The 22788-nt window shown below is 36.1% G+C and overlaps 1 protein-coding gene and 1 non-coding gene across 4 annotated transcripts in view; both read right to left on the bottom strand.

Annotated features, from left to right (window-relative positions):
- CORIN (corin, serine peptidase) overlaps positions 1-22788 on the bottom strand; it is a 221645-nt gene that overhangs the window by 141460 nt on the left and 57397 nt on the right. For all 3 annotated transcript variants that reach the window (XM_031435080.2, XM_064486930.1, XM_064486928.1), the window contains exon 4: positions 4854-5061. In XM_031435080.2, the coding sequence (XP_031290940.2) occupies positions 4854-5061 (208 nt within the window). The remainder of the gene's footprint in view (positions 1-4853; positions 5062-22788) is intronic.
- LOC116148983 (U6 spliceosomal RNA) lies at positions 687-789 on the bottom strand. Its single transcript, XR_004132631.1, has one exon. It is a non-coding gene; the product is annotated as a U6 spliceosomal RNA (small nuclear RNA).

Genomic DNA, 22788 nt, shown 5'->3' with positions numbered 1-22788 from the left:
TTAATAATAATAAATTCCTTATTATTTAATAATAATACTATTTATGGAGAAGTTACTATGTGCCAGAGAGTGTAGATCATGTAGGAGCACTTTATATAAGTCATTCTGTTTAATACACACACATAAACCCTATGAAGTGAGTATTATCACTTTCATTAAACAGTGAGGAAACTGAAAGTCAGAAAGGCTAACTGAAGTGCCCGAGGTCTTATACCTGGCAACTGGCAGAGCTGCAGTTTGAATCAGGTTTCATCTGCCCCAAACTTTCAAGAGCATTCTCTGTACTTGCCAGATTAAATTCTCTAATCTCCAGCAGTCATACTTCTTTGGGAAAAATTAGCATATTTTTGAAGATGCTTATTTGAGGAAACTCACCTGAGCCCTTCCACAATCCTATAGGGATTGAATACCTGACAGAAAACCGTCCTGTAGTCCCCAAATTTGAGAAATAATCTTCAACATTTGGCTAGTTAAAGATTTTTTTTCAGATAAGTTATTTATTTTCTTGACTAAAATGTGGATAACAGAACCTGACACATCCCATATTTTTTGGATGAGTTCAATTAGGTCTGGTATGAAAAATATTGGCCCCAAAATAGACATATTAGTTAAACTTTGATTGGGAAACAATGATCCACGTATTGTGCTAAATGTTTTATATGAGCTACCTGAATCAAAAAAATAAAAAAAATATGGAACACTTCACAAATATGCATGTCATCTTTTCACAGGGATCATGTTAATCTTTGATGTATGGTTCCAAATTAGTATACTTTAGTGCCAAAGCAAGCACAAGATAAGAATTTTTATTTCATTTCCACGGATATTAAGAATTCTGCTAAGGACCTAGTGGCAAATCAACACTCCAGAGTAAAAGAAAAGGTAGCAAACATGTCTTTTTTTTAATATTAAAGACTTACTTCATGAGCAAAATTTCTCTGCAAAGTATTAAGAGGATGTGAGTGGGGTGATGACAATCAGCAGGAGCTCCTGGGTGTCTTTTAGCAGCAAAGCCAAGGCTGGACCTTTCAGGCCAGTGAACCCCACTTCTGCTTCCATGAGGTTATTATAGGCTGATTATTGCAGCCAGGAGGGAAAGGGTGATAGCGACATAGGAAAGGCATGGAGCTGTGATACTGCTTCCTCCTCCAAACACAGAGACTTTAAGTACATCAAAAAGTCATCCAGAAACCACTGTGATTCTCCTGGCCCAGGAAATGCTCTTTTCTCTCTACCTACTTGTCATTATTTTTAAGCTATTCTTCCTAACCCACATATTTTAGGGCTACCTCAACTGTTTCTCAGCTCAATCTCTGTATTTTGAGATATATGTCACTGAATCCATATAAATTATACTTCACTTTAATTACCTTGTGTTATAGTCCATGATACACACACTTATCTATTTTTTAAAAATTGATGCTATTAATGAAGCTGTTTACTTAAACTGCTAAAGGTTATTGTTGTACAATATAGTTGAGTATAGATCTATTTTTTAATTGAAGTATAGCTGATTTGCAATGTTGTGTTAGTTTCTGGTGTCTAGCATAGTGATTCAGTTAGGCATTTTATATTTTTTGTCATATTCTTTTTCATTATAGGTTATTACAAAATATTGGATATGGTTCCCTGTGCTATACAGTGGGACCCTGTTGTTTTAGATCTTTTTAAATTAAATTCTAAATGTTATTAAGTACCTCTTTTCTCTAGGATGGAATATAAGCAATTCTCTATTATTTGACTAATAGAGAAAATTAGTAAAACAGATGATCCAAAATAGTGAAATATAAGAAAAATATGTTTGACTTTAGGGTTATTTTCTACAATACATTTTGCCATTCAGAACTTATTTTGCTTATTAAATTTAGCTTGCAGGTTTTATGCACACACTCAATGACAGCAGGAAGCACTGGTCTGAAAGTATAATTATAAAATCAAATATAAAAATAAATGGAATAAAAAGTAGGATAAGTTCCCCAAAGGAGACCTGAAGACTGACTATAAATTATTATCCATTATAACAGAAAATGGAAAATTCTCATATGAGAGCATTTCACAGGATGAACCAGGTCAGGAGAAAAACAAATTTTACCTAAAAGTACCCTGAAGACTATGAGCTACTTAAACTAGAATTTTACAACTGATTGAGCTGAGAGTAGAGATGGAATTATAATAAGAAGGATGATCAGACTGAGTTCAGAGTCTCCTGGAGGCTGAATGCACTCTCTTTCATTGTCTTATTTATGCACACACATGAGTCCACAGAGAAATTACAGCAAAGAGATGTAAGTGAAACTGTTTGAAACCATGGAGAAGTGGAATTAGAATCCAATTCCAGCAGCCTTGAGTATTTGACCTAATTTTCTTTTGATCCATAAAGCACCCCACATTCTGGGGACAATCCTCCAATATCTAGCACATGGTAGGAAGACTCTTTGTGCTCTCAATGTCATGAGCACTGCCTCTCCTTCACAACCCACTAATAGCTGTTGCTGACATTTATTGAGCTCTTCATAAAAGCCAGGCACTGTTCCAAGCTCTCTCCGTCATTCAGTTCTCACGTGAGCTTTGTAAGTACACCTATTATCTCCATTGTACCGAGGAGAGGGCTGAGACACGTGGCTCTTGCTTTCTCAGCTACGGCAGTGTGGTGAATAGTCATCCCCAAGTGATACATCCACGCCTGAACCTCGGGAACCTGTGAATGTGACTCATTTGGAAAAAACAGTCTTTGTGGATGTAATTAAGTTAAGGACCTTGAGAGGATGAGGTCATCTTGGTTCATCCGAATGGGCCCTAAATCCAGGAACAAGTGTCCTCACAAGAGCAGACAGACACAGACAGAGGAGAAGGCAACGTGAAGATGGAGGCAGAGACAGGAATGACGTGGCCACAAGTTAATGAATGCCTGAAACCACCAGAAACTGGCCAAGAAGGGAAATGAGCTTTCTCCCTGGAACCCCAGAGGGAGCGTTGCCATTCCAGATTTTGGACTGTCAGCTTACAGAATTGTGAGAGAATAAATTTCTCTTTCAGCTATCCAGCTTGTAGTAATTTGTTACAGCAGACCTGAAAATTAAGACAACCACCGCGTTATAATGCTGCCATTCTAGGAACATAAAGGGCATTTCTACTACCATCCCATAGCTTGATTCATGAGAAAGACCTAGCAGAGTTCCTCTCTCTTTTTACCATGAAAGGACCCTCCACAAATGATTCTTTCAGGGGAAACATTTTCCTGAATGCTGTGCCTGTTAATAGGGATTTACTTATTTCTGAAATTCATAATCTACTGTTTCTCTTCTACTCAGTTTTTATTTTATGGCAATGCAGGCTTTTCCTAGTTAAAATAATAAATGCCTTTGATCTAGTCAAAACATATTTTATACATTAAATTAGTACAAATAACATGGAACCTACTTGCACTTAAAAATGCAATTCATTCTCTAATTACTACTCTGAAAACTTTCCAACATTTTGATTCAGAAAATAATTGAGGCTATATATGATGATGTATTTAATACATGCCTTGAACATTTTTTAAAATGTATACTCAAATATCCCATAATATACTTTTCATTAATTGAATCTTATAATTTCAATATTAAATAGTGATTTTCAATATTATTTCAATAAGGTGAAGGTGGTTAAAAGGTACAAACTTCCAGTTATAAAATAAATAAGTAATGTACAACCTGGTGACTATAGTTAATACTGTACTGCATATTTGAAAGTTGCTAACAGAGTAGATCTTAAAAGTTCTCATCACCAGAAAAAAAAATCTGTTAACTATGTGTCATGATGGATGTTAACGAGACTTACTGTGATGATCATCTCACAACATATACATGTATTGAATCACTATGCTGTACACCTGGAACTAATTTGTTATATGTCAATTATATCTCAATTAAAAAATGATATGTGCTTACAAGACACATACACAAGCATGTTCACTCACATATTCTCCCACGCCTCAAAGAAGAAAATTCTTTCTTATCCTGTTCAACATTGTACTGGACAGTTTCTGTTTGTCCTTCCACATCTACCCTTCTTCACTCTCCTCACCCTGCTCTGGGTTCCAGTGTTGACCATAAGAACCAACCAACATCTCACCCATACCTGATTTAGATAAGGAGATTTGGGACTTTCTGAGCTGGTGATACTGAGATGAAATTTTCCATCTTATCAATTATACTCATGTCAATTGCACACCCTTGCCCAGTGGTCACGGGTGAGTTCAGTTGGTGGGAGGCCCTGGCAGATGGGAGGGTGGGAGGGGAGTGAGGCCAGGGCATTTACTCCTTCTCTCTTCCTGAAGGACTGAAGGGCTGGCGCTGTCTATGTGCCCTCGTCTTGGGTCACAGCACTTGGCTTGCTGGGAGACCTCTTTGCTCACAGCCTCAGCTCTCTCCAGGTCTGCCTGCTCTTTTCCCCCTTCAAGTCTGGAGTGGTGGAACTGCATCCCCCATCATGAGACCCTGGAGCCTCTAATCACTTGCTTGTTGTCTTAACCCTGCCCACACCTCCATAAGTCACCTCCTCAATAAACTCTTTTCGATCGCCCTTTGTGCTGCTTCAGCCAGCCCCTCACAAAACAGCTATTGAGTATTCCAGCTGATGACTTCCATCTAACATCCTGAATAATTTCTTCCCATAAATAAAATTATTTCACGTTTTTCAAAAATGTCTACTTTAAAAGAATTACAACTGGCTATGATTTGTGTGGGATTTTTTTTTTTCTCCTTTAACAACAACAAAAACAAAAGAGTAGTGAGGGATGATTTCTGTTCCTCTCAGACACTTCTGCTACCACTAACCCTTATCACTGAATGTTTCTGGTTCCAAAATACCTGTCATCACCATTGTCGATGCACTTGGGAAAGGCAAGGCTGCAGCCAAAAAGCATGATATGTTGATAGCAACCGAGGCGATGGAGGTACGTGAAGAACTTGAGAAACTTCTCCATTTCCATGTTTTTGACAATTGAGAGGAGAGGTGTCAGCGTGGTGTGGTAGGGCAGCATCTGACACTGGCTGTGGGTGATGTTCATGCAGGCACCTGGGAAGTCAAGATAATTAAGTTTAGGAGAAGACACATCAGAATTACATGCTTACAAACTCATTTGATATGATAGACTAACATGTTTCATGCAATAAAATATATCCTGTTAAGTCAGAATGATTATAGATATACAATAAGACACATACATATCATCATTATTTATAGCTTCCAAGACATGGAAGCAATCTAAGTGTCACTGACAGATGAATGGATAAAGAAGATGTGGTGTATACATACGCAGTGAAGTAACAGTCAATAATAAAAAAGAATGAAATTTTGCCATTTGCAGCAACATGGATGGACCTGGAGGGCATTATGCTAAATAGAGTAAGTCAGACAGAGAAAGACAAATGCTGTATGATATCACTATATGTAGAATCTAACAAATACAACAAACTAGTGAATATAAAAAAGAAGCGGACTCACAGATACAGAGAACAAACTAGTGGTTATCAGTGGGAAAAGGGGGCAATAAAGGTGTGGGAGAGTCAGAGGTACAAACTATTGCATGTAAGGTAAACTCAAGGATGTGTTGTACAACACAGGGAACAGAGCCAATATTTTGTAATAACTGTAAACAGAGTGTAACCCTTAAAAATTGTATGCAAATAATTTTTTTATAAGAAAGCAAAATCAGGCTGCTGATATTCACAAAAGGATAGCATCTGAGTACTGGGCAAATGTGTGGAAAAGTACACTCATACTCACACTAGCCAGCGGGCAGTCACTGCTCTGGATCACAGCTGCGCAGGGCAATGTCTATCAAAAAATATTTTAAATATGCATATCCTTTGACACTGTAATATTTCTAAAAATTTCTCATAAGGAAATAATCATTGTTATGAACTTGGCTTTATCTACAGGGATCTTCATCTTTGCACAGTTTATAATTTTTAAAAGATAGCGATCACCTAGACATTCAACAAAGGGAATTGGTTTAAAATATTATGGAACAGACAAGAGAATGCTCCGCTGTATGAAAGATGCTTTTGAAGACTACTAATCACATAGGATGATGCTTATTATATAATAACTAAGAACCTCAAATCACAAAACAATTTCTATACCATGATCTTGTTTTTAAAAATACATGATTATTCAAGGATTTCCAGTCCTGCCCGAGCCCACAGTTTAGAGTCAGCTCAGAGACTCTGACTTCATTTCCTTTCGGAGCTGGCTCTTCTCTTGAGCCACCTCCCGGGCTTTTCCTTCTCCTTCATGCCATAGAATTGGCATGGCTGGCCAAAAACTTATGGGCACAACACTTTTTGGGGAACTCATCGAAGTTAAAGTACAAAATGGGGAAGGAAAGAATTAGAGAAAAAGGAAAATCCAAATTAAAATATGCAGACAGAAGACAGACACACACATACATGAATTCAGCTTCAGGTGAATGCTGATACGGGAAGGTCTGGGCAAGTTTCACAAATGTAACACTCAAGTCTTTGAGGAGCAAACTTAAAATACATTTCAATGTGGGAGAGCATTATATGCCAGGAGAAAGTACAGACAGTGGCCCTCAAAAGGACACAGCTGTGTGCATTGTGCTTCAAGCAGAAAAGGTTGCTTATAAGAGCTGAGAGTAAATTTTTCTCTATAAAAATGTGAAATCACTCGTGAAAGATTCAGCCCCAAGAAAACATTTACTGCAAATCAATTTTGTGCCAGACACTGAAACAGGAACTCAAATCAACCCATTCACAATTATCGTATATGATTCTTTTAATGCAAAATTAACTTAAGAATAATGGTTAATGTTTCCACTAATATAGACTCCATCAAAGGTCTTTAGTAATTAATCTTAAAATGATGACACCTATAGCCAATCTTACTTAGCAAAGCACTTTGGTAGTGACTAAGGGCAGCCAAGGTTTTACATTAATGATTTCTACAACATATTCTCTATCATCTCTTAATTACAAATGATCTCATTTTCAACCAGTGCAATCTAGGAAATATCTGTATATGACTCTGACACACAATTAATTTCAACAATGGGTTCTTTTTTAAATCCCTTAAAATCAAATACAAATCATTTTTAAATAGAAGCAAAATAGTAGCTAAACATAATAGTGTTATTTGACAGGAAAAATCTTCTCAAATTGAAAACAATGAAATATCAACTTTATGAAGCACTTTGCCATCTTTTGTCTAATAACCTAACAAGAAACCTTGGCAACCTTTCTGACTTCCTATGCGTGGCGGCACATTTAATTGAAGGGCTACTAGTATCAGGAGGCCATATTTTATCAGAGCATGCTTGGTTTGCCCTAACTTACCTATACTGACTCATTCAACTTAAGAATTTGCTTCGCAAGACCCCCTCGTGGATGCTTCCACATTTATTTGTCTTACTTTCAGATCCTGAGAATTTGATGAAGTTGTAAAGGAGAGTTCTCTGTACTCAGCCCTTTTCAGTGGTTTGGGAAGAAAGTCATGGCAAAGTTTTCCTTTTTGATTCTTCTCATCCAGTCTGTCATTAATTTTGTTGCTGTTGCCCAGATGACATTTTTTATTCCCGCCTCTTTAGTTTAAATCCTAAACTTTTATGGTTACATTTACCATGTTTATCTGCATATTTTGGGTCCTCAATATTTACTGAAAATTTTCTCCACCCTTTTACATACATTAGCTCCTCTGCCCTCTGTGCAAGTTACTCTGTTTCATAGATGGGGAAACAAGGTTATGTAATTTCCCTCAAGATACACACAGCTAATAAACACCAAAGCTGAAATGCAACTCAAGTCAGCCTACCCAAGTCCGAGTCTCTTTCCATCAACAGCTATCCCCACAACCCAAATATTATATTTAAAGATATCTTCTCCCCTGGATTTATACCACCCCGAGTGGGACCCCATGAGAGCCATGGAGGCAGGTAGAGTCTTTTTCACTGTTCAGTCAACAAATATTTATTGAGCTCCTACTCTGTGTCAGACACTGCTCTAGGTACAGAGAAATGATACAATGTGAAACACAGTCTCTTCCCTTGCAGAGTTTATAGTCTAGTTGAAGGAGACAGAAAATAAACAAACACAAACAAATAAATAGTGTCTTGCATTGATACATATAGTCATAGTCCTCATGCTCAACAAGAACCGAAGAAGCAGATGTGCCTCTTTAAGGAGAGAATAAATCACAATAAATCTATTCTTAATTTTTAAGATGGGACAAAGGACTATTAGCTTTGAAAGTGAGCATCTTCCTTAAGAAATATACCAGAACTAAATATTCAAGCAGCATAAATATGTGTTATAAAATGCAGATGCAGGTCTTTTGATTTTCAATCATTCATATTCATGCTCAAGCATTTTGCTTGTTGTGTCTTGTCTTCATTGTTCCTCTTACAATATTTAAGTTGTTATCATTTCATATTTACTGAGGATTCACAGCCATCGAATAAGAACATAAAATGGAAGCAACTCCTTTCTCAGCACTAGAGTAATCGTAGCAGATCAGTTGCCCGGCAAGGGTAGGGAACCACAGCAAAAGTCTGTTTCAGAGACCCAGCCTTCTCGGGGACACCAAAAGCTCCCATAAGCATCCTATTCAAAGTGCTCCTGGCTCTCTTTATAACATCATCCTATTTTGTTTTCATTATAATATTTAGGACTACATAATAAGATCTTGTTTGTTTATTCTCAGTATTCTCCCGCATTAAAGACTTTGTCTTGTGATTCAAAACCACTGGATACCAAATAGGATTATACCCAATGGTTATTCATTGGATGAATGTAATTAAATAGAACAAAGTCTTCATTACATGGTTTCTTATTCAACAAGATGGAAGTAGACATGAAAAGGCCAGTATATCTAAGACTCTAGGGCACTAATGTTGAGTGCTAATATTACTACAGTTGTTTTTAATAATATGTTCCCAAAACTTACCACAGCGTAGGGAGTCATCCCATCCTGTTCCCTCCACCAGACTGATTCCTATGTTGGACTCCCCTCTGGACCACAGTGCGGCAGTTGAAAGCAAAAGAAGAGGAAATGCCTTCCCTCTCCTGTACAAGGCAAATGTCCTGTTATCCTTAAGCAGGCTCAATTCTTTTCAGCTGAGACCTCACCATAGCAGAGGAAAGAGGAGGATGGGCTTACAAGTTGCACAGGCTGGAGAAAGATGAATAGATGAGCACCTGCATGCCAGAGCACCACACAGACCTCAGAGGAACTTCCAATGGGGGTGAAAATGCTAACTGTAGCTGATTAGACTAGGAGAAATCTCTGTAAACTATCAGAGGTAAGTAAAAGCTAGCTACTCCAAGACTGAGAAACAGAAGTCAGAAGTTACCTCGAGCCTGGGTCCATACTCCAGCCCTCCCACCCACAAGGCTGTGTGACCTTAGTGAAATTACTTAACCTCTTAAAACCTCCTAATCTGTAAAGTAGAAATAATAATGTTAATCATGGGGTTGTAAGGATCAAATTTGCCAACAGAGATAAAGAGCTTAAAAAAAAAAAAGACACTATGAACTCATCTATAAAAAAGAAACAGACTCGCAGACATAGTAACAATCTTATGGTTACCTGGGAAAGTTGTGGGAAGAGATAAATTCGGGAGTGTGAGATATACAAATGTTAGCCACTATATGTAAAAGTAGATTTTTCAAAAAGTTTCTTCTGTAAAGCACAGGGAACTATGTTCAATACCTTGTAATAACCTTTAATGAGAAAAATATGAAAACAAATATATGTATGTATATGTATGACTGGGACATCGTGCTGTACACCAGAAATTGGCACACTGTAATTGACTATACTATAGTAAAAAATAAATAATGTAAAAATAGAGCTTAAGACAAAGCCTTCATACTGCTAATGTTCAACTGATGTTTCTACATCATTGGTGCCTTCGGCAAGAAAAAACACACATTCAGAGAGAGGATAGGATGGAGACAAGTTTACTTTGAGGTAAAAGCCTAGATAAACTATTAGAATGTATTCAAGTTACCTCATAATGAAAAATATATTTCAAATTTCATTTCCACTTATTGTTTTATGGTAAAATAAAATAATTTAAAGATAAGGAAATACATAAAAGATCCTTCAGTATTTTCTAGGCTGAATGTTGCTAACTCTTTTATATACAGAACTTTATTTAACCCTCCTACAATCCTATGAAAAAGCTATTTTTATTCCTATTGTACAGATGTTGACACAGACTGAATGAGGGTCAGGAAGTACTGAAGGTTACACAAATGCTAAGTTGTAGAGTTGAAATTAAAACCAAGTCCTTCTGACCCCGGAGCCAATTCTTGTCCACTGCATCATTCTTTCAAGGATACTATTCTATTTTAAACATTGTAAATTTACTTCATTCACTGTCAAATATTTCGATGAATCTCCTTGGATTCTAGCACTAGAGTTGCTTCTCCAAGATTAGTAACAACTAAACCTTCCCAAAGAAAACAAGGAATCTGCTGTTAAAAACCAGGTTATCCATGCTCTCACCAAGTTGAATTGGGTTGGGAGTGCTTAGTGTCTGCTCCTGGCTGTACCACAAGGTCAGCCAAGGCCAGGACTACATCAGCAGAACGGAAGCATGAAGGTCAATCTCTATTCTAGATAACTCAACATGAGAAGTAACATTTTGCCCGAATAATTTCTGGGACAAACCAATTTGAAAGGACACTGTGTACCTTGGAGGATCTGTAAGGGGATTAGAATAGGATAAGAAGGAACAGAGAGTTAAAGACAGGGCCTCTCTGTGAAGATACTGGCTTCTTAACTAACTCTAAACATCTGTGAATCCAAACGTATTAACTAATTTTCTTCTCATAAAAGAAAATCAAAGAGACACAAGTAAGATACATTTTCTTCATGAATCCATTGTGACATTTGTAAAAAAAAAAAAAAAAAGTCGTTATAGACCTAGTGAAGGCATAGGTAAGCCAATGTCTTGCTAATTCATGCAAAAAAAAATGAGTACCCAGGATGATGCAGTGTAAATGATCAGAGTTAATAAGAGCTAGCTCCTCTTGCCAGAAGCATGAGGCTTAGGGTTTAACATTCTCTATAATAAAATTACATGTATTACAGACTTAACATTTTTAATGCAATCTCAAGCCTCTTGATGAAGGCTTTTGCCCAATCTTTAAGGTTTCACATCCTCCATATATATATAAAAAAAGCTAGGACATTCTCTCCTATCATTCACACACACATATCCACACTACCTGATTCTAAGGTGTGTAAATGGTAGCAGAAGGCTCATAACTTGATGGAACTCATTCATTCAACAACTTCAATGCTCTAGTACAGTGAGGGGCTGATAATTGATTGTATATTAATTGCTCACATTCCAGAAAACTAAGTAAAATGTAACATTTCAGCTGTCACATCTCCATCTGTCAGTCATTTTTCATTAATTTTAAAAGACCTGCATCTTGTCCCCATATGATTATCTTTTTTAGAATTATGAACAATTGAATAATAACAATAATTCAAATTTATATGGTACTTTCAAGTTTGCAAAACACCTTTCCCATACACAGGATGGTGGTTCCACATTCTGATTCAAATCCTCCTTATTAGCCTATATTTATGTGGCCTTTGATTAGTTACTGAACTTCTCGGTTTATCAGTTTCCTTATCTGTAAAATGGGGATAATACTATCTGTGTTACGGGGTTACTCTAAGGATTAAATGACATTTACACAATACCTATCATTAGCACATATGACAAACAATAAAAGTGTTTGCTATTATTATTATCTCATTTGTGACTCAAGATACTCTGTGAATTAAATTGGAGAGATAATTGTATCCATGCTATGTAAGTAGGAAAACTGAGACAGAAACATTAAGCTTTCTTCCCTTTCCTCTAAATTCCATGATGAATCCATTTGTAGAGGGAACAATTATCCACTAACACAGGGAGGATCAAAATTCAAAGTTTCATTAATTGGCTTTGCTTACTTGCAAAACAATGCCAGGTGTTACATTTTTTAAAAAACACTCGCTTAAAAACATTAGTTATTCATTGCGAAAATATTTATTAAGTCTCTATAAAGGCACTGGACTGGGATATATGAAATTAAAAAATAAGAATTTGAAATTAGACTACATTTTATTTACTTAGCCAAACTGTACATTAATACATATGAAAAATTTTTTTTTATGCCCAGGATGGTACAAATAAATTCTACAATGATGAGAATATAAGAAATTACTTACTAGCACAGAGTTTATTGAGCAGGGTTTATTGTAAAATCATTACTTTGCTTGCAGTTAGCTGTAAACTTCACTATTCACAAAGGCAATGAGATTTCAATGGATTCCCCAGCCTTGTGTAGTTTTACTGGGAGTCCCATTTTAGGTTTAGTAACAGTGAAAACTTAAGTAACAAAAGAATAAATGACAGAGCAGACGTGCATACTAGGGTCCAGATTATACCAGCTGGGCGTTGTGGTTCTTAATAGAGTCATAAAATGCTCACTCAGATAACCCTTTTTAACCCAGCATTCTCTAAATTCAGAAATGGTAACAAACCAGTCTCAAGCTGAGCTGGTATTTACCTTTTTATTCTCTGAATTTACAAAGGAAGATTTTTACAGGGAATGAGATTGTAAGGGAGGGCACGTTCTACATGCTCAAAAGGAAATATTTAAAATAAATGTCTAGTATTATTTTTTGGAATGCATATGACATACTATTTCTTTCTTTTCACTAAATAGACATTTTACTACAAGGCAATGTAGTATTAGAAAGGAAGAGTGAAACATGAGCTTCCACTCAACAAAAAAAGGAAGGGAGGAGTAGAATGGTTCTTGTTGGTTGTACCCTCAGCATCAACTCCCTCATCCCTAACTGAATGGCAGACGTGAAGTTTGGGAGGACTTTCCCTACCCCCAGCTCCAGGCGTGGGCCCTGACTGGCCAATGACAGTCAGCTCATGGCACTGCCTGGCACTGTGCTTAGTTCAAGGGCAGAAGAGACTGAACTTCGTCCTGTCACAGCAAGACCCAGGAGCAGAATGGGCTGCATAATTTGGGCAAACTCAGGATAAAATGAAAATGTGGGGCCCCTTGGTCCAAAATTATTTTTATATTTTATTTATATTATAGCATCCATACTATTTATATTTATATTATAATCAGTAATTTTAACAAGGCAACAGCAGAACATTAGACGAAGTATGGAGTCCTTCTACTCACTGGGCTCTGTGCAATGACATGGCTTTGCATGCTCAGGAAGCCAGCTGATGACCAGAGGAGGAGTCATCCCTCCAGGAACCTCTAAAACTCTCAAATAGCCCTATCCCCGCATAGGGATATTTGAGCAGCAGTCTCAGGATCTCTCTATAACTTTTGCTAAGAACTAAAGGTGATTAGTTTAAGAATGTTGGGGCCTCCAATTCAGTCAGAGGACTTCTGTCTTTTTATATGACTTTAAGGTGTCAGAGGCAGAGATGACCAAACCCACACGCATCCCTGGCTTTGTCCACACATTCAAACATTGCATAACAACAGTGCCTCTTCCTGGGAAACCAGATGTCTCTGCACTCTGCATTCCAACTCCAGCTTGCAGAGTCATGCATTTCTCCAGGGAGACTGCCCACACTTGGGACTGGTGAGGAGCCCATGTCCTGCCCTTGTAAGTAGCCCTTACTTCCCAAGGTTAGCCAGGACAGAAAGTATGATCTAATAACAGTGTTCCAACCATTGTGCTGAAACGTTTGCTGCCTTATACCTGCTTCTAAATTATAGTGAACAGAGCAAGGCCAGTCCATCATGAGTGAGTCATTTTGAGATCTTGATCTATAGAGAGTGTCTCAACAAAACATTAATGGCTATATTATGTCTCTAGAGCAGATAGATTAGGGGAATTTAGATTATAACTGAAGACAAATCTTTGTCATTAAAAAAAGTCTTTCTTCTTTATCAAAAAGATACTAATAAGAAATTTTGGGATAGTTTCTTCCTATTTGTTACCAGAGTAGATAATATCAATTCATCTGTCAGATGATTTATAAAAAAAAAATAGGACTGTATGTGAAACCTGGCCTTGAAAAAGTTCTGAAACTTTTCCACTGCCTGACTTTTTCATGTTAGGATGGAAATGACAGTAACTGGAATAGAGAGATCTGGGATAATTAAATCAAAAAAGAGAAACATAGGAAGTTTAAATAAACATGGAAATGAATGACCAGAGTTGGAATAGCAAAGAAGCAGAGTCAAAATGAGTACGACTGCCCCAGATTGAAATGGGTCAAATACAATGTTAACCTAGAGAGATGGAGAGCTGAAGGGTGCAGTGGAAGGCAAGGAACACCCAACACGAGGGCAATGTCAAATCATTCATTGTATTATTCTTTCTACTTTCGTGCGTGATTAAAAATTTCTATGTAAAACGTTTCTTTTGAAGAAGGAATTCTGAAATATTATTCACTAGTAATCTGAAAGCCCACCCATTATAAACCTCCAGAGATATTTGGTAAAATAAAACAAACTTCTTTTATGTAAACAGCTGAAATCTCCATAAAGAAAAGGAAATCTCAAGATTACAGAAATGCAGCAGTGAGCTGAAAATAAGAGCAGTGAGTACATGAAATGACATCACAGGAGTGAACAGTATATGGGTGAACATCCCATGAACAGATATTACAATGGTCCTGTCTTGGAGGAAGTCATCAGTCTCAGTAAAGAGATGAGGCTTTGAATCCATAGGAAGTATAATAGGAATCAAGACCCTCCCAAAAAACAGGGACCCAACTAGCTCAGTTGTATGATGAGGGAGCTTGTCTGACTCTCCCTAGACTCTGATTTGAAACAAAAACCTTTCTTTGGGCACTTTTTACTATAGCCCTGGCCCTCCCAAGGGTTTGAAGTTACAACTACACATGTGATCCAAGAGTTCCTGCGAGCTGGAAATTAACATAAAATTTGGCCCGGGACAGTGATACATGAGTGTGCCTGGTCAAACCAAACACAAAATTGTCCTAAAATGACATGCCTGAATCCAAGAAAGTTAATAATGCAAAGTCATAAAATAAACAGAAATCAATCCCCTAGGAGAAAGAATAAGTCATTAGTCATAACCAGCAGCTATAATGGAAGAATGAGAACTTCAGACAATTGAACAATCTGACAGAGGCTATTAAACAAATATGAATAAAATTGAAGACAAAAAATGTAGTAATTAAAACCATTTGAAAAGAATGACACACACACATAAATAAAGAACTAGATGTGAAAATAAACCAAATAGAACCTCTAGAAATGAAAAATATGTATCAATATTATAATTTAAAATTCAGTGAATAGATTAAAATAGAGTATTAGACACTGCTGAAGAGAGTTAAAGAATTAAAAGATAAGTCTGAGAAAATACACCTGATTTCAGCTCAGAGATTTACAGAGAATGGATGAGAATGTCCAGCATAGGAGTAATTACAGTACCAGAAAGAGAGAATATAAAAGTCAGGAGTGAAGATATATTCATAGGACTAATAGCTGAGAATGTTCTCAAACTGAAGATCTGAATCCTCAGATTTAAGAAGTACGCCTTCTAGACAAGATATATAAAAAGAAATCTACAATATAATCATTATAGTGAAATCAGTTAAGGCAAAAAAATTTTTTTAAGCATTCAAAGACAAAATGCCAGTTGCCCACAAGGAAACAAAATTTTAATTTGCATTAAAATTTCTGATAGCATCGCAAGAGTCCAGAGAAAGGTGGAATACATTTTTTAAATTGATGAGAGAGAAAAAAACTGTCAATCACGAATTCTGTTATCTGGCCAATCAAAATTGAGGGTGAAAAAAAAGATAATGTTTGACAAACAAAAACTGGAATAGTTTCCACTGAAAGACTTCCCAGGAGTATATTTAACTAAGGAGAGAATTTAACCCAGAAGGAAGAAGCAGGATGCAAGAAGTTATGGTGATTATGTAATGTAAACTTGAAATCTTTAATAATATTGAAAAAGGGTGTAAGAGCCTTCTTTCTTTAAAGGCTTCTTTATATTGGCTCAAAATTTTGGAAGTTGAGTAGCACTGGCTACAGTACTTATTTATTCCTATAGAAACAAGAAACCTAGTGGTTAACAGCCTTCCTTGCTCAAAAACAGAGAGAAATAAGAGCATCTTTCAAATTTTGAAGTTTGAAAAAGAAAAAAGAAAAGAACCCTATACCTTGGATGCATAAAGGAACTAAGAAAGAAAAATGATATAATTTAAGTTAAATAACATTATTGAATTATTCTGATAGCAGAACTTTAAACTATATATTTGCTGCCTATATTTCCATAGTCTATGTAAATCTTGACTAAATTCCTACTATTATAAGATATGCAAAATTGCCTATGTAATTAAGCAGTGAAATGAGGTAAGCAGAAGTGGAAATTTATTTTAAAATAATTATAATGGTGATATCATTATGCAGTCTGTACATATTATTGTTTAGGACTTTTAACAGTTATTTTATTACAAGGCCATAAGTGCTTGTGAAAGGTAAAATATGTGGGAAATACAGAGTTACGCAAAGAAGAATATAAAAAGTTATCTATACTACCATGACTCATAGATAACCATTGTAAGTGTTTGGATGTGTATCATTACTGAAGTCAAATGACCTAGACACAGCTTCCAGCTTCCTTACTCACTACCTTTATAGATAATACTTAAACTCTCTCAACGTTAATTTCTTTACAGTAACACAGGGATATTAATAGTATCTACTTAATAGAGTTTTCATGTAAGGTATATAGTATAATACTTGGCACACAATAAATTTGACTTATTATTTCATTAGTCTTTTTTTCCTTCAAAAGATATACTGTATATTACTTAACACAACATGAACGTATTTAACGTAATAATGCATTGTACATATGCAATGCATGTATTAATTAGTAGCCTGCTTATCCACTCACTAATGTGCCTTGAACATTTCCATATATCTGTATGTATTCTTTCACAACATTATTTTTAATGGTTGCACATTTTTCCAACAGATAATGGATTAAGAGGAAGAGGAGGAAGAACAAAAGACTGATTAAAAACCCACAGGAAAGAAAACATAACCCAGAAACAGAGAATACAAACCTTTAAAAATGCTATATATTATAAGAAAGCAAAAGAAAATGAGTTTAACAAAGCAGGAACTCAAAGACAAAAGAAAAAAACAATGGACTAAAATAAAATGACACTACAACATTAAAAATATTAACACAAAAATATTTAGAAATGATAAACTCCTCTTTTATCTTACATTGAAAACGTTGGTTTCTGGCAGCATGAATATAAACCTTTATTCACTTTCTTCTATAATCTGCAAACAATGTTTCAAAATAACAATCTCAATATAATAATAAGACTACCTAATGAAAACTTGAAATGGGTTAAAGATTTAAATATAAGACCTTAAACCATAGAATTCCTTAAGAAAACATAGGAAAAAAGCTTCTTTGCATTGGTCTTAGCAATGATTTTTTTGGAAAAGATGCCAAAAGGACAGGCAACAATAGCTAAATAAACAAGTGGAACTACATCAAACTAAAAAGCTTGAAAAGACAACCTATGGAAAAAGAGAATATATTTACAAATCATGTATCTGATAAGGGGTTAAACTTCAAAATCTACAAGGAACTCACAATTCAGCAGCCAAAAAAGCCCAAATAATCGAATTTAAACATAGGCAGAGGACCTGAATAAACATTTTTCCAAAGAAGACATACAAATAGCCAAAAAATAGATGAAAAGATACTCAACATCACTAATCATCAAGAAATGCAAATTAAAAGCACAGTGAGATATCACTTCACATCTGTTAGGATAGCTATTATCAAAGATAAGAGATAACAAGTGTTGGTGAGCATGCAGAGAAATGGGAACCCTTGTACACTTTTGGTGGGAACATAGAGAAATGGGAACCCTTGTACACTGTTGGTGGGAATGTAAATTGGTGCAGCCACTATAGAAAACAGTACAGAGTTTCCTCAAAAAATTAAAAGTAGAACTACCACGTGATTCAGCAATTTCACTTCTGGGTATCTACCCAAAGGAAAAGAAAAATACTAACTCAAATGATATATCCAGCCCCATGTTCACTGCAGCATTATTTAAAATAGCCAAGACATGGAAACAACTAAATGTCCATCTGTGGATAAATGGATAAAGAAATGGTGGGATATAAACTCCTGGGCATATATCCAGAGGAAAATACAATTCAAAAAGACATGCATCCCAATGTTCACAGCAGCACTATTTATAATAGCCAAGACATGGAAACAACCCAAATGGCCATTGACAGATGACTAGATGAATACGTGGTATATATATGCAATGGAATATCACTCAGCCATAAAAAGAATAAAATAATGCCACTTGCAGCAACATGGATGGACCTGGAGATTGCAATTCTAAGTGAAGTAAGCCAGAGGAAGAAGGAAGAGTACCATATGATGTTGCTTATGTGTGGAATCTAAAAACAAGGCCACAAATGAACTTATCTACAAAACAGAAAAGACTCGCAGACACAGAGAACAAACTTATGGTTACCAGAGGGTAAAGGTGGTGGGAAGGGATAAATTGGAAATTTGAAATGCATCTCTTGGGGAGTGATAGAAATGTTATCTATCTTGATTGTGGTGGTGGTTTCATTTGGTGTATACATCTATCAAAATTCATCAAATTATACATTTGAAATATGTGTAGTTTATTGTACAGGAATCATACCGCAATAAAGATGTTAAAAAAAGAATTTGTGGGAGATTTTATATATATATGTGTATATATACACACACATATATATAATCAGCCATATATTAGATATACATGTCAACCATAAAAAAGAAAATCCTGTTATTTGTAACAAAAGGAATTAACCCAGAAGGCATGATGCTAAATGAAATAAACCAAAGACAAATTCTATATGGTGTCATTTATATATGGAATCTTTATTTTAAAAGTTGCATAGAAACAAAGTGGAATAGTGGTTGCCAGGAGCAGGAGGGGAGGAGGCGTAATGGGAAGATGCAGGTCAAAGTGTACAAATTTCCAGTCTCAAGATGAGTAAGTTCTGAGGATATAATGTGCAGCATGGTGACTACAGTTAGCAATATTGTACTATATACGTGAAATCTGCTGAGAGTAAATTTTAAGCATTCTCACCACACACACACACACACACACACACACACACACACATACACACACATAAAGAGTTAACTATATAAGGTGATGAATGTGTTAATTATCTTGATCTTGATAATCATTTTAGAATATATATGTATATCAAATCATTACAGTGTACACTTTAAATATATACAATTACCTTTGTCAAAATTTTCCTCAGTAATGCTGGGGTGGTGGGGGGAAGAATACTTATTGAAGTTTAAACTTCCTTTGCAATTTTTTTGGTGCTTAGAGTACATGCCACCAGGGATGTAAAATCAAAATATTCTGTTCAAATATACAAGAAGCCTGAATGCGTGTGGGGTTTTGTGATAAAGCTGAATGTTATTACAAAAGTAATATTATTTAAAAAAAAAAAAAGACAAGTGTCTAAAAAAATACTCTGTTCAAGATCAGTTGGAATAATTCTTCTATTTTGGATGGTCAAATCATCAACTTTGAAATACAGTTAAAATAATTTGTTGCTTTGTTTTCAATTTTTACTGAATTTTCCCTCTGGTATAATTATTAAGTAATTCATTTACCTGATATCAAAAATACATGAAAAGTACATTTAGAGATGTCCTGTTTGCATCCCTGTCACCTCCTTCCCATCTCTCTTCCTTCAATAGAAAACATTTTTCTTAGTTTTTGGTGTATACGTCTACTGTTTATTTTTTAATATATATATTAAATTTTATATAATTAATTATAATATAAATTAAATTATATTATATAAATTAAGTATAAATTATATTTAACATTAAATAATATATATTTCCCCTTTTCATTTCTCATACAAAAGGTATCATATTTTATACACTGTTTTGTACCTTGATTTATTGATTCACTAATTAGTTTACCGATCACTGTATATATCACTTTACAAAGATCTCCCTTATGCGTTTTCCCAAATGTATCTTACAGTATTGCTTAGCTATATCATGTCTTTTTAAAATAATTTCTTACTATTGGATATTTAGGATGTTTCCATTCTTTTATGATTATAAATGATTTCAAAGCATCCAGGTTTTGGGGAGCTATTCCTTATCAGATTAAAGAAATTTTCTTCCTTTTTTTAGTAAGTGTCAAATTTTAACAAATGTTTTTGCTTCAGCAATTGAGATGATCAATAAAAGAGAGATGTACTTCATTAATTAAATGAGGAGATACATAAAGTGTCTAATATTAAGCTCTTCTAGCATTTCCACAATAAGGCCTATTTCATTAAGATACAATATATTTTTAGGTGTTACTAGGTTCAGTTGCTGATATCTCATTTCGTTTTGCATTTATAAGTGAAGTTTGTATTAGTCTGCTCAGGCTGCCCTAACGAAACACCACAGCTACCGTGGCTTAAAAAACAGAAATGTATTTCCTCACAGTTCTGGAGGCTGGAAGTCTACGATCAGGATGACAACATGGTTAATTACGGTGAAAGCTCTCCCCTCGGACTGTCTTCTCACTGTGTGACCTCTTTTTGTACAAGCATGGAAAGGGAGAGCAAGCTTTCTGGTGTCTCCTTCTATAAGGGCACTAATCTCATCATGAGGGTCCTACCTCATGACCCCATCCAACCCTTACTACCTCCCAAAGATCTCATCTCCAAATACCCTCATATTGCAGGGGCAGGGCTTCAACATATTAATGTTGGAGGGACACAGATATTCAACTGACAATATTCTAACCCTGGCCCCCAAAATTCATGTCCTTCTCACATGTGAAATATATTCACTCCACCCCAACAGCCCCAAAAGTCTCAAGTCATTCTAGCATGAACTCTGAAGTCTAATGTCCAAAGTCCCTTCTAAATATCACCCACATCAGATATGGGTGAGATTCAAGGTATGATTCAACCCGTTAGGTAGTTAGATAAGTGGGGGCACTGGGCAGATAGGTAGAGGAGAGGGAGAATGGTCCAGAAGGTGGCGTTATGCCCGCCTCCAGCAAAAAAGGACTTGACTTTTCCTAAATGAGTGCCAGCAAGAAACCATTTAGAACGTGACAGCCTCAACGGCATGGTAGCAGAAAGGACTTAACCCGATGTTCATTGTATAAACATTGTGATTTAGCCCCACCCCTACCCCACAGGTTTTACTATGTACATCATGGGTAAGGACATGTTCAAAGGGACTAAACGTGACTAAGCATTCCAGTGACAAGAGCCATCTATCAGTCAAAAGACCACCCCTAAGCGAGGATGTAAGAGAAAGGGGAGACCAAGACCGCCACGATTCCTCCTTGAATCAGCGCCTCCTGTTCTTGGACGTACACTCTTCTTTTCCTAAATAAATCTTTTAAAATCCTTTTGCTGCACAATGCTCTGTCTCCCATCTGTAAGTCTTATCTTTCCGATAAGACAAGAATTGGGGTCTTTTCTGTTTCCCTTTTGGGCAACAATCCTAAGGCAAAATTCCCCTCCAGCTGTGAACCTGTGAAACCAGACAACCTATATGATTCCAACATAAAATGGTGGGACAGACATGGGATAGACATTCCCATTCCAAAAGGGAGAAACAGGAAAGAAGAAAGGGAGCACAGGTCCCTGCTTGAACACCCACGGTGCTAGATGTGTCCCCACTCATTACCTGCTTCCCTGACTCTCGTGAATGGCTGTAACGTGACCACACGTGGCCATCCCCAAACTCTAGAATAAGCAAAGATTTTTTATTTAAGGTCTTCATTTCTTTCCCATGGCAACCTACCCATATTGTCTTTTCTATTTTTTTTGACTTTAAAGGACACATAATATGGTAACAAAGTCACTGTGGCTTAACAGCCATCAGGTCATCGTAAATCAGTCTCCTGAAATGTATACCCTAAAAGCCTTTGTCCAGGGCACATTCATAAACATACAACTACAGCAGAAACAAACTTTCTGCATTTGATTACTTAACAATGAAAACATTGGAAAGTAATTCCAAGGAGGGAATTGTAGAATTCCAGCCCTCCCACTTCCTGAGGGGATAAAATTCTCATTAGTACCTATAAAAGGATGGTTGGCCTTCCCATAAAATTGAAAACTAAAAGCTCTGTTCAATTTATTTAAGCTAGTTATCTATTATGAATCAGGTTTTGAATCTAACACTGAAACAGCAAGATCTGATTAAAAATGGAAACTCTTAAGCCTGACCTTTACAGGCCAGCCAAGAAACAAGCACCACTCGGAGGGTAGGAGTACTCAGATGTATTACGCCAGCGGGCTCAGAGGGGCTTCTGCTCCAAAGCTCTGAGCACCTCCAAGACATGCGCATGAGGTTTTATAGGGTAAAGTACAAGCTTGGGGTATTCGGCCAATAGGCATGGAACAGGTTTAGCAGCATCATTATCACAAAAGTGGAGGCAGGGAGGCAGCAAACCAACACTAATTGACTTAGATTTACGAGTTAGTCCAGCAGAACTCAGATCAGTATTCCGATACTTAGATTTGTGAGTTATCTTGTTAGCCCAGCCCAGCTTTTCCTTCACACTTTAAACTAAAAGTTACTTTTATAATTGTAAATAGAACTTGATGGTGTTTAGAAAAATGATGGATTTGTTATAGAATAAAAATGGAATGAATTAGCAATCTTGTGTTTTAAAGAACTGAGAATTGAAATGGATTG

Source organism: Camelus dromedarius, chromosome 1 (genome assembly GCF_036321535.1).
Source record: "Camelus dromedarius isolate mCamDro1 chromosome 1, mCamDro1.pat, whole genome shotgun sequence".
In the NCBI taxonomy this organism is placed as follows: domain Eukaryota; kingdom Metazoa; phylum Chordata; class Mammalia; order Artiodactyla; family Camelidae; genus Camelus; species Camelus dromedarius.
Note: the sequence above shows the minus strand (reverse complement) of the source record. Positions and strands in the feature narration are given on the sequence as shown.